The 16,415-nt window shown below is 48.9% G+C and overlaps 1 protein-coding gene across 1 annotated transcript in view; it reads left to right on the top strand.

The window, feature by feature from the left end:
• Positions 1-16,415, top strand: part of ZNF423 (zinc finger protein 423) — a gene marked incomplete at its 3' end in the record, with an annotated part of 303,352 nt that overhangs the window by 153,187 nt on the left and 133,750 nt on the right. Inside the window, exon 3 of the mRNA XM_015419239.1 lies at positions 8,419-11,642. Within this exon, the coding sequence (XP_015274725.1) occupies positions 8,419-11,642 (3,224 nt within the window). The remainder of the gene's footprint in view (positions 1-8,418; positions 11,643-16,415) is intronic.

The following is a 16,415-nucleotide window of genomic DNA, read 5'->3' as shown; positions in this document are numbered from 1 at the left end:
TCATTCCGAATTTGGCCATGTCGAGCCAAACTCCAATTTTGAAGCTAGACCAAAAATGTTTTCTTTGTCAAGAAAACTGTTTATAGCTTTGTGAAACGTAAAGCGTCCTCTGTGTCCAATGATCTCATTAGTAACCTAGAAGTTGTATCCATTTAACTGGCAAGTTCATTGTGTAAGTGCGAAGGTTGCCAGAAAGGTCCTTCTTTCCTCCAAATTGTTCCCTAGGTGAGAATGGCCGGAAATGTCTGCCCATCAAATTGATACTCAAGCCATTCAGAGCTACTTGGTTTGCATTACTTTTCTATGTACGAATCCCCGTGATTGGCTGTTCTAGAGTTGCCAGGTCTGTCGGAAACACTGGCAGGGGGATAGGGAGGATGTTCCGGGAGTGGGAAGTGGCATCGCACACCATGCCTACGTCACCTGAAAGTGATGTAGGTGTGTCGGTGACGTTGGGGGCAATGCTCTGGTTTTTGGGCAAACCTTTATGGTAAAATCAGCCTCAAACCATAGAGTTTTGCCCAAAACACAGAGCATTGCCCCCCGGTGTCATCAATGTGCCTGTGTCTCTTCTGGAAGACGTGTTCTGGAAGCATGTTGTGTTTATTTCCAGCAACATCACTGTTTGAGTGGGAATTTCCACCCGATGCCCTGCTGACTGGCAGCAAGGAGGAGCCTGCAAAACTCCTCCCCCAAATGGGGAATGGCAACCCTAGACGGTACCAATGCTTTCTCTCACTGGCTAGACAAGGCACGCTTGCTAGCCAATTGAAAACATACCATTGCAATCTACCAGAATCGCAGGGCTCTTTTTGGGCAGGAACGCACAGGAACGGAGTTCCGGCTGGCTCCCGAGTTGGCCACACCCGGCAGGAACTCATTAGCATAATAGGCCACACCCAACAGCAGGAACTCATCAGGATTGGCTACATTAGAGGTGTGTGGCCTAACATTGCAAAGGAGTTCCTGCTACAAAAAAAGGCCCTGGGTTTTGACAACAAACAAGGTAAACAGAATAAGAAGCAAAAGGTGGGTGTGGCTGGATAACCACACTTCTGGTAACATGGGGGTGCGGCCTAATGGGCTAATGAGTGGTGCAGTCAGGGGGTGTGTGGCCTAATATGCTAATGAGTTCCTGCTGGACATTTTCTACAAAAAAAGCCCTGCCAGAATGTATAAATGTGGCTGTCTTATAAGTAAGAAGTCAGTTCCAGTTGGTCAGCCGTGTTGGTCTGAAGCAGTAGAACAAATTTAGAGTCCAGGGGCACCTGTAAGACCGACAAAGGTCTATTCAATGTTTATTCAAGCTTTCGTGTGCAAGGCACACTTTGTGACGCTAATCTGTTGTATTTCTAATGGGTATGCTTGGATCTCTTTAGACACTCCAGCCAGCATGGTTGAACGTCTTTTTCTCCAAATTTGAGAAGCTGCCCTGGGTAAGGTCACCTTGGTAATGATCTGAGGACAAAGAACTATACCTGTAAATATTTATTTGGAGAGCTTTTGACCTGCTTTTCCCCTGAAAGGGACTTGAAGTGGCTTACAGAATTCCATACCAACATACTAAAACTCAGGGCTTTTATTGTAGAAAAAGCCCAGCAGGAACTCATCAGTATAATAAGCCACACCCAACAACAAAATCCATTAGCATATTGGGCCACACCCCTGACAGTGCAGCTCATTAGCATATCAGGCCACATCCATGCCTTCCCTTGGCTTGCCCGGGCGCCCCGCAGCTGGGGGAGGCATGGGGCTGGGGAAGGCATGGGGAGGCATTTAAATACCTCCCCGATCCTTCCAGGAGCCCCCTGGTCCACCCGTCTCAGAGTCACCGGGGGGGGGGGGATCGCTCTCCAGGCCTTCCTTCTGTAGCCACGCATGCAGAGGTTTTGGCTGTAGTGGGTGTGACCAACTCTGAAGCCAGCCGGAACTCCGTTCCTGTGCGTTCCTGCCCAAAAATAGCCCTGCTAAAACTTATATAAAAACATAACTTTAAAGAGTAGCAAAATTAACAAAGCTGAAAACAACATTCCTGTCAGGTATGTAAGCAGTCTTAGCAGAAGCAGCTTCATATCATTAAAGGCTTATGAGAACAAATCTGATGTATGGTGTTTTCTGAGTGCCGTGGGGCTGCCAGCAACAGTAGCAGCTGGCAGACCCCCCATGAGGAATTGGGGGGTGGGGACAAGACAAGTGTGCTGGCTTTGCACCAGCTCACAACATCACTCCTGGCACCAAACTGGAAGTGATGTCATAACACTGGGTATACTCTAGGATTTGCCTCAATCTCGTTGGTTAAACCATAGAGTTTTGAGCGAATCCTAGAGTGTCGCGCCAACACAATGATGTCACGTCTGGTTTGGTGCTGGAAGTGACAATGAGCACTCCTGTGATGCTGGGGGAATACTTGGGAGTGCTAGGAGGTGCGCTCCTTCTCCTTCTTCTTCTTCTCCTCCTCCTCCTCCTCCTCCTCCTCCTCCCAAAGAGTGATTAACACATGGAATTCACTGCCACAGGAGGTGGCAGCTGCTACAAGCATGGACGGCTTCAAGAGGGAATTAGATAAACATATGGAGCAGAGGTCCATCAGTGGCTATTAGCCACAAGGTATAGACAGGAACTCTTGGTCTGGGGCAAGTGATGCTCTGTATTCTTGGTGCTTGAGGGGGGGCTACAATAGGAGGACTTCTAGTGTCTTGGCCCACTGGTGGACCTCCTGATAGCACCCAGTATTTTTGGCCACTGTGTGACAGAGTGTTGGACTGGGTGGGCCATTGGCCTGATCCAACATTGGCTTCTCTTCTGTTCTTATGTACTATCGGAGATTTGATTGGTTGTGCAGATTTTTTAAATATGTTGCTTTGGCAGCAGCTGCCAACACAGCACAAGGATCTGTTCTGAGTTATTGAAGTTAAGTTGTGGGAATCATTTTGTGTCCGGCTCCGCTGCTTATGGCAGCCCTTTTAAGGCAGCCATTTTGTTCCTGCGCCCACCATGTGATGTCAGAATTCCAAATGTGGTCTTTCACACCACCTGCTGCCACCGTGATTCTTTCAAGTGGAAATGCTGGGGGGTGGGGTGGGGTTTGAACCTGGAATCTTCTGCATGCATGCAGAGCACATGCTCCACCACTGATCCAACGCCCCTTCCTGTGGCATATGATGTCCAGACCAGTGTTTGTTTTGCCACAAGATGTGGGCAGAATGGGAGTAAAGGCCTGTCCCCAAAACTTTATATAGGGATCCTCAGCCAGTCAGACATCTGGAATGGGAACCAGCAGTGCCTTGGAAATCTCAGAACAGAAGAAGAAGAAGAGATTGGATGTATATCCCGCCCTTCACTACCCAAAGGTGTCTCAGAGCGGCTTACAAACTCCTTTCCCTTCCCCTCCCCACAACAGACACCCTGTGAGGTAGAAGAAGAAGAAGAGATGGGATTAATACCCCTCCCTTCACTACCCAAAGGTGTGTCAGAGCGGCTTACAAACTCCTCTCCCTTCCCCTCCCCACAACAGACACCCTGTGAGGTAGGTGGGGGCTGAGAGAGCTCTGACAGAAACTGCTCTTTTTCAAGGACAGCTCTGATCAGAACTATGGCTTGCCCAATGGCATCCAGCCAGGTGCAAGTGGAGGAGCGGGGAATCAAACCCGGTTCTCCCAGATTAGAGTCTGCGCATTTAACCACTACAAGAAAAATCTCAGAAAAGGGTGTGAAGATTTTGTTGCTTTGCTAACTTTCCGTGCTGGCAAGATGGCCCCCGGAGCGCTTGAGAGCCAGCGGCATTACCGTTTTAAAACAAAAGGTATCGATATCGACTCTGAGCAAAGCACTAAGCATTTCAGTTTCTGAAAGCTCTGCATTGTTCCCTCAAAGCGCTGGCTCCGTGGCTCCTGTTCCCTTTAAAAATATATATATTCCGGGAATGACGCTGCCACCTGAAAAGCAAAGGAAAGGAGGAGATGTTTTGGAGAGCAGACCCGCCATTTGTTGCCCTAGTTTGAAAACCCTTGTGCCTTCCTTATCCCCTTCTGCCTGGATCCCCCCTTGAGGAGCCCAGCTGGCGTGCGCTGGGAATTGGCGGGCAGGGGTTTGCTGGTCCTTCCCTGCTGAATCTAATCCAGGGAACAGGCAGCCAGCTGAATCCTTCCAGTTAGAAAAGCCCATTAATTCAAGTCCTTGGGGGGGGGGGGAGGCAGCCTCCCCCTTTTCTTGCTCGGGCGAGAGAGGCCCCCTGTGAATGTGGCTGGCGTGAGAGCGAGACAGAGGCTGTCCAGGGCAAGGCATAAAGCTGGCTTATTATAGGGTGTACAGTTGATTTACAATCTGCAGCGTTGGGTTTCATTTTTCATCTGCAAAAGGTGTAACCATCGTCCTGAGGAAAGGGGGGGGCAGCTGTGATGGTGCACACTCCCGGGTTTGATGAATTAAAACGTGGCCTCTCGGTGAATTAGGGGGACGAGAGAAGTTTTTAAAAATAATAACAACAGTCCTGAGCGTTTTGTAGCCTTTCGGAGTCGCTCCTGCCAAAAGTGTCGGAAGGCAACGCTTTCTTTTTTTATAAACATTGTTCTACTGTTTTGTGATGGAGCGGTGCCCACCGTGATGTACAATAGGAGCCAACGTTTTAAAAAATATAATTGTTGGGGAAAGAAAACTTAAAACAGATGCCGGTAGAACATTGAGATATTAGAATGAAAACTGGCCAAAGGCAACATGTAGAAGCCGAACAGAAGCAATTTGGTAACAAGATGCTAGTCCCTGTTGTTCACTCATGGGAAAGAAGTCTTGCTGAAGATACGCAGGGACCGTGGTTCATAGCCCTCTATATGGAGTGAGTGAATATATAAATTTTACAATATGTATGCTAAATGCGGTGGCTCAAGTGGTTAAGATTAAATGTGGTTAAGTGGTTAAGATTAAATGTTATTTAATTGTTCTTCAATTGTTTAGTTGTAATTTAACATTTTATATTGTTTTATGTTTTATCTGGCATTATGCCCTGTTAGCCGCCCTGAGCCTTCGGGGAGGGCGGGATAGAAATCCAATAAATAAATAAATAAATAAATAAATAAGACGCTGAACTGCAGGCTGTGGAAGGTCGGTAGTTCAGCAGTTCAAGACTCGAGTTGCCGCATGACGGAGTGAGCTCCCGTCTCTAGTTCCAGCTCCTGCCAGCCTAGCAGTTCGAAAGCAAGAAACTGCAAGTAGCTAAATAGGTACCACTTCGGTGGGAAGGTAACAGCGTTCCGTGCGCCTTGGTGTTTAGTCATGCCGGCCACATGACCACGGAAACATCTTCAGACAGCGCTGGCTCTTCGGCTTTGAAACGGAGATGAGCACCGCAATCCTAGAGTTGGATTCGACTGGCTTTCGAGCAAGGGAACCTTTACCTTTATGCTAAATGTACACATTTGTTCTGAGTTCTTTGTATGCCTAAAAGGATATCTTGAATGTCAGATTGCAACAAGACAGTGTGTATTAACAGAATTTGTTCAGGGTTTCACACTTCGTGGTGACGTTATCAACACAGGTCAGTTTAGCTGTCCCCTGTACCTTTTGAAAGATAATTATTGATAAAGCAAAATGTGCCTTTGGGTAAACATACAGTGTAGGCTTGTTTGATTTTAATCTCTGGACTCTTCAGTTTTAGGGTTGATCTACGCATTATGTGGAAGACCCACAATCAGTTCATCTGACTTTTTTAAAAGATCTGTAATGAGGCCCTCCAGTTTGAATCAAGCCCATGGGGGGGAGGTTAACCCTTCCCCCCATGTGGTTTTCCCAATAGAAATCCTCCCCCACCTAGCCCTGGGAGCGGCATTCTAAAACATTTGTCCAAACCATTTTGCCCACACTTGAAGAGCAAATTCACCATCTGTTGCCCTAGAACGTCTGCCTACCCTTTCTTGACTTCTCCTGCACTTTCGATGCACTTTAGTGATCGTTTGCAAGTGGATTCTGCTGTTTCGCACAGTAAAATCCAGTTGCAAAGGGGATGGAAAGTGCATTGTTCAGTGTGTGTGTGAAAGCAATTAATTTGCTAGGCAAATCACAGAATCCTAGGGCATAGCTTCATGTATGCAGTCCACTACGTAAGTATCTGCGGAGTGAAGCATCAAACCAGAATTTGTATTAGGATGGGGTTGACGGCTCCAGGTTGGGAAATTCCTGAAAATTTGGGGCTGGAGCTCAGGAGGGTGTGGCTTTGGGGGAAGGGAAGGTCCTCAGCAGGATATAGTGCCATAGATTCCACCCTCCAAAGTAGCCATTTTCTCCAGGGGAACTAATCTCTGTTGTGAGGCTGTAATTCCAGGACATCCCCAGGCCCCACCTGGAGGATGGCAACCCAGTATTAGGAGGAGGCGGCGGCCTCTCAGACGTCTTCCTTCTTTCTGGTTAGCAAAGGATGTAATATGGGAATGATATGCTGTGGTCAGAAGCTTTCATTCTGGCTCTGGCCTCTCTGCACCTAGCAGGAAACCGGCTTGGACTCTGCCTACTCTGTAATATAGGATCCTCTCTTGCTCTGGAACTGTGCCTTCCTCATTCAGGTGTGTCTTCCCTTGGAAAGAGTTGTGCTGCAGTTTGGTACAGGTTTAAATAGATTGGTAGCCCATAGGAGAAGAGTAATTAAAGCCACGGCATTCTTTGTTTTCCTAAGAATGCCATCAGATATCTCTGGGAAGGTTGGGAACATTTTAATGCGGTGAGTTAACTGCCTACGTCTGCCTACCGAGCTGGCCGCCGGTCCTAGAAGACTGGCTCGGGCAGAGCTTGGCACGAGTCGATATTTTTTTGTAGCCACGGCAGCTGAGAACAGGTGCTTTCCCTTCCCAGATCCATCTTGGTTCTGGTCCGCAAAACAGCAACGAGGCCAAGAAGGGAGGTCAGGAAGCCCAATACTGTAGAGGCGTAAAAGAATGACTGGGCGTAGGTGGCATCAGTGGCCGTTAAGGTCAGGCAGTTGGCAAAGTTAGTTGTCGAGGACATTGGCACAGCCTGGACTTCATGTGGAGCCCGGCTTGGTTGTCGGGGCATGGGGGGTACTCTCAGAATCCTGCCCAAGACTCCATCCGCAAAGATCTGGGACTGGAGCGTTAGCAGCTGAGATCTGGCATCTCTGCAGGGCCCGTTGGCAGAGACTGACGGAGAAGAAGGAAGGCTGAGCGGCTTAGCAGCTGTTACTGGTGCGAGTGTTTGTGTGTGTTTGGGAAGGATGAGAGAACAGCAAGAGAGATCTCAACAGCTGCAGTGAATTCGCAGGGAAACGCAGAAGCAGCTGTGTCAAAGAATAAACTCACCTTGCTTTCCGATGCGTTTCAACGTGGAATCTTTACAAGGGGGGGGGGGGAGAGAATAAGCTACCACGGTCTTTACGTGATCTCGAACTATCAGATCAATATATTGACTCCCGCCCCCTTCTGCAATATGGTCGGAGACGTCCCAACAGACCCCGCTGTGCTTTCGGGCTCTGTGATGCAATGCAGACACGCCACTCGCTCGGTATCTTGCTGCAGAGTTGGCAAGCACGCGTGGCGTGAAATCGGCACCGAAGCCGGACTGGCTGTTGATCGCAAGTAAAAGTTTCCGAGGCATTGTGTAGATTGCTGGCCCCTTCCTGCAAGAAGCGGGCATCGCCTAGTTAACAAGCGGCTTTGAAGCAGCCAGACGCCTTACCTTTTCAAGCGTCTGCCCATCGATCCGAAGTTTCGTTTCAGGTGCAACCAAGCTTTCGGGGAAACCCATCTTGTTTATGTCACACTACTACTGAATGACTCCTGTGTATGGATGAGTGTGTGTGTGTGTGTGAGAGAGAGAAAGAGATTCTCTGACCGTCACGGCTTCCATGCAGGCTCTCCTGTTTCAAGGCAGGGCCAACAAGGATTTTTTTTTTCCCAGGCTGTATTTTGAAAACCTCTCTGACTGGTGTCTGTTGGAAAATGCTCACGTACGAGCACTTAACTCAGCAGCTCTTAGAAGTGTTTGTATCGCTCTGAGGCATGTTGCGTTTTGTTTTCTTGACTCGCTGTTTATTGCTTGGCAATACAGTAGACAGGTGTAAACCTGCTTGGGGGGGACTGGGGGGGGGAGAGGAGGAGAGTGGAGAAATTGCTTAGCATTAATAGCAGTGTTCTGTTGTTGGTGTGTGCACGCACACACACACACACAAATATAGTTTTAAAAATGCATTTGTGTAATAGGTGCTCCCTCTCCCCCACTTTGCACAAACATCCTTTTCAGGTTCGAGAGGCATTTGCGGGGGCAGTTCTTTTGTTTTTGTGCAGCAGTTGCATTCTCCCCCCCCCCCGCTAATACCGTAGCAGCAGAAGGCCACAGTGTTGTTCAGCGGCTTTGTCCCTCTTTCTCACAGATGCCCTGGGAATTGCTTTTAATCTCCTTTCTGCTTTCCCATTACAGATGGCGACGACGACCCACAACTCTCTTGGGTGGCTTCATCTCCCTCCAGCAAAGATGTTGCATCACCCACTCAGATGATCGGAGATGGGTGTGATCTCGGCATCGGGGAGGAGGAAGGGGGGACCGGCCTGCCGTATCCTTGCCAGTTTTGCGATAAGTCCTTCATTCGCCTGAGCTACCTTAAGAGGCACGAGCAGATCCACAGCGACAAGCTACCTTTCAAGTGCACCTACTGCAGCCGGCTTTTCAAGCACAAGAGGAGCAGGGACCGGCACATCAAGCTGCACACGGGGGACAAGAAGTACCACTGCCACGAGTGCGAGGCGGCCTTCTCGCGCAGCGACCACCTCAAGATCCACCTGAAGACCCACAGCTCCAGCAAGCCGTTCAAGTGCACGGTCTGCAAGCGCGGCTTCTCGTCCACCAGCTCCTTGCAGAGCCACATGCAAGCCCACAAGAAGAACAAGGAACACATGGCCAAGAGCGAGAAGGAGGCCAAGAAGGACGACTTCATGTGCGACTACTGCGAGGAGACCTTCAGCCAGACCGAGGAGCTGGAGAAGCACGTCATGACGCGCCACCCGCAGCTGTCTGAAAAGGCGGATCTGCAGTGTATCCATTGCCCGGAAGTGTTTGCAGACGAGAACTCGCTGCTTTCCCACATCCATCAAGCCCATGCCAACAAAAAACACAAGTGCCCAATGTGCCCGGAGCAGTTTTCTTCGGTAGAGGAAGTCTATTGCCACTTGGATAGCCATCGACAGCCTGATTCGAGCAACCACAGCATCAGTCCTGACCCCGTCTTGGGCAGCGTGGCGTCCATGAGCAGCGCGACGCCGGATTCCAGCGCGTCGGTAGAGCGGGGCTCTACTCCTGACTCAACTTTAAAACCACTGAGAGGGCAGAAGAAGATCCGATCCTTAGAAAGAGAAGAGGGTCAGACGTGGTCCAAGGTCTCCTACAGCTGCCCTTACTGCACCAAGCGTGACTTCAACAGTCTTGCGGTCTTGGAGATCCACCTGAAGACCATCCATGCAGACAAACCTCAGCAAAGCCACACATGCCAGATCTGCCTCGAGTCCATGCCTACGCTGTACAACTTGAACGAACACGTGAGAAAGGTGCATAAAAACCATGCGTATCCCATGATGCAGTTCAGCAGCATTTCAGCCTTCCACTGTAATTACTGCCCTGAGATGTTTGCCGATATTAACAGCTTGCAGGAACACATTCGTATAGCTCACTGTGGGCCGGGTGCCACGGCGCCAGATGGTAACAATGCCTTTTTTTGCAACCAGTGCTCCATGGGCTTTCTGACCGAAGCCTCTCTGACCGAGCACATCCAGCAAACCCACTGCAGCATAGGAAATTCCAAATTGGATTCCCCTGTGGTTCAGCCATCCCAATCTTTTATGGAGGTGTATTCCTGTCCCTATTGCACAAACTCACCCATTTTTGGCTCCATCCTCAAGCTAACCAAGCATATCAAAGAAAACCACAAGAACATTCCACTGGCACACAATAAGAAATCGAAAGGTGAACAGAGTCCGGTTTCTTCAGACATTGAAGTCTCTTCCCCCAAAAGACAGCGACTCTCTGCAAGCGTCAACTCGGTTTCAAACGGCGAATACCCGTGTAATCAGTGTGAGCTCAAGTTCTCCAACTTTGAAAGCTTCCAGACTCATCTAAAGTTGCACTTGGAGCTGCTTTTAAGGAAGCAGTCGTGCCCTCAGTGCAAAGAAGACTTCGATTCCCAAGAGTCTCTTCTGCAGCACCTGACTGTGCATTATATGACTACTTCAACCCATTATGTGTGTGAGAGCTGTGACAAGCAGTTTTCATCTGTGGATGATCTGCAGAAGCATTTGTTGGACATGCATACTTTTGTGTTGTATCACTGCACCCTTTGCCAAGAGGTTTTCGACTCTAAGGTCTCCATCCAAGTGCATCTGGCAGTGAAGCACAGCAACGAGAAAAAGATGTATCGGTGTACAGCCTGCAACTGGGACTTCCGGAAGGAGGTGGACCTCCAGATTCATGTGAAGCACAGCCATTTGGGCAACCCAGCCAAGTCCCACAAATGCATCTTTTGCGGAGAGACCTTCAGCACGGAAGTGGAGCTGCAGTGCCACATCACGACCCACAGCAAGAAATACAACTGCAAATTCTGCAGCAAAGCTTTCCACGCCATCATCTTGCTCGAAAAACACTTACGGGAGAAGCACTGCGTCTTTGATGCCGGTGCCGAGAATGGGACGGCGAATGGCATGACACCGGCCAATAAGAAGGCCGAATCGGCAGACATCCAGAACATGTTGATGAAAAATCCCGACACGTCCAACAGCCATGAAGCTAGTGAGGATGACGTGGATGCTTCAGAGCCCATGTACGGGTGCGACATCTGTGGGGCTGCTTATACTATGGAGGTCCTCTTGCAGAACCATCGGTTGAGGGACCATAACATCAGACCAGGGGAGGACGATTGTTCCAGGAAGAAAGCTGAGTTCATCAAAGGGAGTCACAAGTGCAACATCTGCTCAAGGACCTTTTTCTCGGAGAACGGCCTCCGGGAGCACATGCAGACTCACCGAGGCCCAGCGAAGCATTACATGTGCCCCATTTGCGGGGAGCGCTTCCCCTCCCTTTTGACCCTGACGGAGCACAAAGTGACTCACAGTAAGAGCTTGGATACCGGGACGTGCCGGATCTGCAAAATGCCTCTGCAGAGCGAGGAAGAGTTCATCGAGCACTGCCAGATGCACCCTGACCTTAGAAACTCCCTCACGGGATTTCGCTGCGTCGTCTGCATGCAGACGGTCACCTCGACCCTTGAGCTGAAAATCCACGGGACGTTCCATATGCAGAAATTGGTAGGGAGCTCTGCAGCATCCTCTCCCAATGGCCAGGCCTTGCAGAAACTCTACAAGTGTGCTCTGTGCTTGAAAGACTTCAGGAACAAGCAAGACCTGGTGAAACTGGATGTGAATGGTCTGCCGTACGGCCTGTGTGCCGCATGCATGACTAGGAGCACCAACGGACAGTCCTTAGGGATGACTGCGCCAGATGTTAGCGAAAGGCCGTGTGGAAGCCTGCGGTGTCCGGAGTGTAGTGTCAAATTTGAAAGTGCTGAAGACTTGGAGAACCACCTGCAGCTGGATCACAGAGACCTGACTCCTGAAACGAGTGGCCAAAAGAAGGGTACCCAGACATCCCCCGTTCCTAGAGTAAGTACTATTCAGTTTTGTTGCAAACACAGTAATATGCAAAATGCTTGATTTGGAGAGTCTGATGCCTAAACCTGACACTCCAGTCATGAACTTGGTTACCTCCATTCTTTCTGGTATCAGAAGCATATCATGAAAACAATTCTCATTAAGTTTCTTAGCTGTCCTTGCTGTGAGAGTGAATAGGGAAGCGCCTTCGTGTGCAGGAGCTCCACGTGAACCTTTGAGCAGTACAAATAGGATTGGGGTGAGGATGCATGTTCCATGTAATAGAATTACAAAACACGTGGGTGTTTTTTGTCTAACAGATGTTTTTCCATACAGGGGAAGGGGTTCCCCGTGGCTTTCCCTGTTCCCTGTTGTAAGTCTCGAACAGCTGGTGTTGCAGAGATATAAGGGAAAGGCACATCTCTGCAATGAAGGGGGATAGAGACTTTTGTTTTAAATGGAAACTGGGAGTACAGATAACTTGACAGATTGTTATAGTGTTTTAGCGGTGTATAGTGATACATGTTATAGTGTTATAGCAGTACAGTGATACGTTAATTTCAGATTTAAAAAAAACCAAAACCTGAGAAAGTCCCTCAGTGACAGGGGGAGGATTTTGCTGCTGTGGGGCAGGAAAATGTCACCAGTGTGGTCAGGACTGAGAAGATTTGGACTTTCCCATCTGTTTGGCTGCCACCCCAGCTTTCTCGTGATCTTTCCCCAAAAAAAATTGCAGCAAAGCAGGTTTGAGAAAGATTATAGGAATTATGGGGAGAATCCAAGGAATATGTGGAAACACCACAATATTTATTTATTTATTTATTTGATTTTTATCCCGCCCTCCCGCCGAAGCGGCTCAGGGCGGCTTACAACAGTAAAAAACAACACAACAATAACTCTAAAACAGTCTATAACAATACATTAAAATCAAAATTACATACAGTACATTAAAATCGAAATTTACATACAGTACAACATGCTCATGGCGGCAACCATAAAGTGCTTTCATGCTTAATCTAGGTTGTTGAATGCTTGGTGGAAGAACTCCGTCTTCACTGCTTTCCGGAATTGGCAGAGATCCCGGAGGGCACGGATCTCATGGGGGAGCTGGTTCCATAGTATTGGAGCTGCCAAGGAGAATGCCCTAGTTCTAGTCGATGTTAATTTGGCATCCCTCGGGCCAGGGGGGACCAAACGGTCCTGTGACTCGGATCTCAGTGCTCTTGGGGGAACATACGGGGAAAGGCGGTCCCGCAGGTAGACAGGCCCCAGACCATAAAGGGCTTTAAAGGTCATAACCAGCACCTTGAAGCGTATCCGGAACGCTATTGGCAGCCAGTGCAGCGCCCTCAGCACCGGCTGGATGTGTTCCCTCACTGGGGCACCCACCAACAGCCTAGCTGCGGCATTCTGCACCAGCTGCAGCTTCCGAAGTTGCCCCAAGGGCAGCCCCATGTAGAGAGCATTGCAGTAGTCCAATCTCGAGGTGACCATTGCATGGATCACTGACGCCAGATCATTGCGTTCGAGGAAGGGGACCAACTGCCTGATCAGCCGTAGATGGTAAAAGGCTGCCTTGGCAGTGGTTGCTACCTGGGCCTCCATTGTCAAGGAGGCATCCAGGAGGACTCCCAGACTCCTGACCCTCGGAGCTGGCACCAATGGCGCCCCACCGAAGGTCGGGAGTGGGACCCCTACCCCCGTACCACTCCGATTCAGGCATAGGACCTGTGAGAAAGTGAGGGTTGGAAAAAAACTTCCCAGTAGCATCCAAGCAGGGGCAACCAACCCATATGTAAGTGACCTAAATCTAGCATATGACAGGCTATTTTGCTTTGTTTTGTTTTTAAAATGACATAAGAACATAAGAGAAGCCAATGTTGGATCAGGCCAATGACCCATCCAGTCCAACACTCTGTGTCACACAGTGGCCAAAAATACCAGGTGCCATCAGGAGGTCCACCAGTGGGGCCAGGACACTAGAAGCCCTCCCACTGTAGCCCCCCCCCCCAGCACCAAGAAGACAGAGCATCACATGCCCCAGACCGGGAGTTCCTATCTATACCTTGTGGCTAATAGCCACTGATGGACCTCAGCTCCATATGTTTATCCAGTTCCCTCTTGAAACCACCTATGCTTGTAGATGTTTTAACTTGATTGTATTTCTTAGTACTCTCTTAGTACTCTCTTAGTACTCTCTTAGTACTCTCTTAGTACTCTCTTAGTACTCTCTTAGTACTGTGGCATCCAGCTGATGCTCCTTGTTTTCAACAGGATGAAGGCACTTCTAGATGTTTGGAATGAGCCCTTAATATAAGAACATAAGAGGCGCCGATGTTGTATCAGGCCAAAGGCCCATCCCGTCCAACACTCTGTGTCACACAGTGGCCAGAAATACCAGGTGCCCTCAGGAGGTCCACCAGTGGGGCCAGGACATTAGAAGCCCTCCCACTGTTGACCTCCCCCCCAAGCACCAAGATGACAGAGCATCCCTTGCCCCAGACTGAGAGATCCTATCTATATCTAGCTGTTGATTTATTTATTTGGAGGTTGGAAGTTTTGGCCAGGCACACTTCAGCAAATAGTGCCAGTATTACAACGGCAAAGTATCCATGGAAAAGGTATTATTCCTGTATAAAGTAATTTTAGATGCAGTTATGATAAAACACATTTCTTTTTAAAAAATGTTGTTACCTGCTTTGATCCTATTGGAAAGTGTGGATTACAACAAATAAACATCATTCTAATTACAAACTGGTCATTTCACTTAAAACTTCAGATTGGAATTCATTGGGCAGTGTTGGAATATCCCCCCTCCCGCCCCCGTAAACTCAGTTCAAAGAGTAAACAGAGGCAAAGGATGCTTGAGGATGGAACTGAATCAACTGGTTCTGCTCTGCAAAGTTTTGGCAGAGAGCAGGACACATCCATTCTACTCTTCCAAAACCCACTGGTCTCTTTGTGCACATCTGATTTGGAGCAAGTTTGAAAGCAAGAATTTGCAAGTAGATAAATGGGTACCGGGGCTGCAGTGGCTCAGAGGTTAAGATGCTGAGCTGCAGACTGGAAGGTCTGTAGTTTGGCAGTTCGAGACCTGAGTGCCGCGTGATGGAGTGAGCTTCCATCCCTGGCCTGCCCACCTAGCAGTTCAAAAGCAAGAAATTGCAAGTAGATAAATAGGCACTGCTTCGGTGGGAAGGTAACAATGTTCTGTGCACCTCGGTGTCTAGTCATGCCAGCCATATGACCACGGAAATGTCTTTGGATAGCGCTGGCTTTTCGGCTTGGAAACGGAGATGAACACTGCCCCCTAGAGTTAGATTCAACTGGCTTTCGAGCAAGGGAAACCTTTACCTTACTAAATACGTACCACTTCGGTGGGAAGGTAACAGCGTTCTGTGTGCATCGGTGTTTAGTCGTGCCGGCCACATGACCATGGAAACGTCTTCAGACAATGCTGGCTCTTTGGCTTGTAAATGGAGATGAGCACCGCCCCCTAGAGTCGGATTCGACTGGCTTTCAAGCAACGGAAACCGTTACCTTTACCTTAAAGCAGGAATACTTGAAAAGACTACTCATTCTCTGAGCTTCTGGTCACTTCAGACACAAACAAGACGAGTTAAACAGCTTCTAGAGTGTCCCAGGCACTCTTTAAGAGACCCTCTTGTTTGGCCAGTGGGGCAATGAAAATACTGTCTGTGCATACCATTTTTGGAAGGGTAATAGAGTTTTGCCCCCCACCCAAGTGCTTTTAGGGGCAGCAGTTACTGACCCTGTCTCAAAAAGGCTTCTGCTTAACCAGCATCCAGTGTTGTTTCCCAGGTTTCCACTGGAGCAAAATTCAGTAGCATTCCCAGTGTGCAAATTGTAGGGTTTGAATACTGGCACGTGTGTGTCTTTCACTGTAGCTATTTAGGCTAGCTGATACACAAGGCAGCTCCGCGACGTGCCCACAATGGAAAGCACACTCATTATTGCCCTCCTGTGTGTGTTCTTTCCCACACAGAGTTAAATCTCCATGTCAGAAAAAAGTAATGTGGGCTGACCCTTCAAGGAGAATAACTTGTTATCCATAAAGCCTTTGAGCTGGCATTCTATTGGTTGTTGCAGAGTGTGTGACTTACACAGGAGAAGGCAGGAGCCTGATTTTCTACATTGATTTGATCCTCTGGTGTCCTATGCAAGGTGTCTGGAAAGTTCTCAGCCTAAGGCGGGAAGTAGACATCATGCAGATGCATGGCTGCCACTGAAAATAGCAGTCATGCATCTCTTCCTCCTCCAGTTAACGTTTGCTATGACACAGCTGTGATGTAATTTTGTTTCAGCCTTCCCCAGCCCCTGCAAGGGGCATCTGTTGAAGTCCAGCAGAGGTGGGGAAACATGGAAGGGATGACGCAGGCCTTCTGTTTTTAATGGCAGCCACACGTCCTCCGTAACGTCTTGTGTAGGCCAAATGATAAACTGAGGCTCGTTCTGTTTAGGATGGAAACCTTCCTTTTGGAGAGCCAGTTTGGTTTAGTGGTTAAGTGCACGGACCCTAATCTGGGAGAACTGGGTTTGATTCCCCACTCCTCCACTTGCACCTGCTGGATGACCTTGGGCAAGCCATAGTTCTGTCAGAGCTGTTCTCTCAAGGACAGTTCTCTCTCAGCTCTCTCAGCCCCACCCTATCTCACAGGGTGTCTGTTGTGGGGAGGGGAAGGAGTTTGTAAGCCACTCTGAGACTCCGAGTGAAGGGTGGGGTATAAATCCAATCTCCTCCTCCTCCTCCTCCTCCTCCTCCTC

Source organism: Gekko japonicus, unplaced genomic scaffold (genome assembly GCF_001447785.1).
Source record: "Gekko japonicus isolate JY-2015 unplaced genomic scaffold, Gekko_japonicus_V1.1 scaffold111, whole genome shotgun sequence".
NCBI lineage: Eukaryota > Metazoa > Chordata > Lepidosauria > Squamata > Gekkonidae > Gekko > Gekko japonicus.
This window is presented reverse-complemented; position numbering and strand designations above follow the sequence as displayed.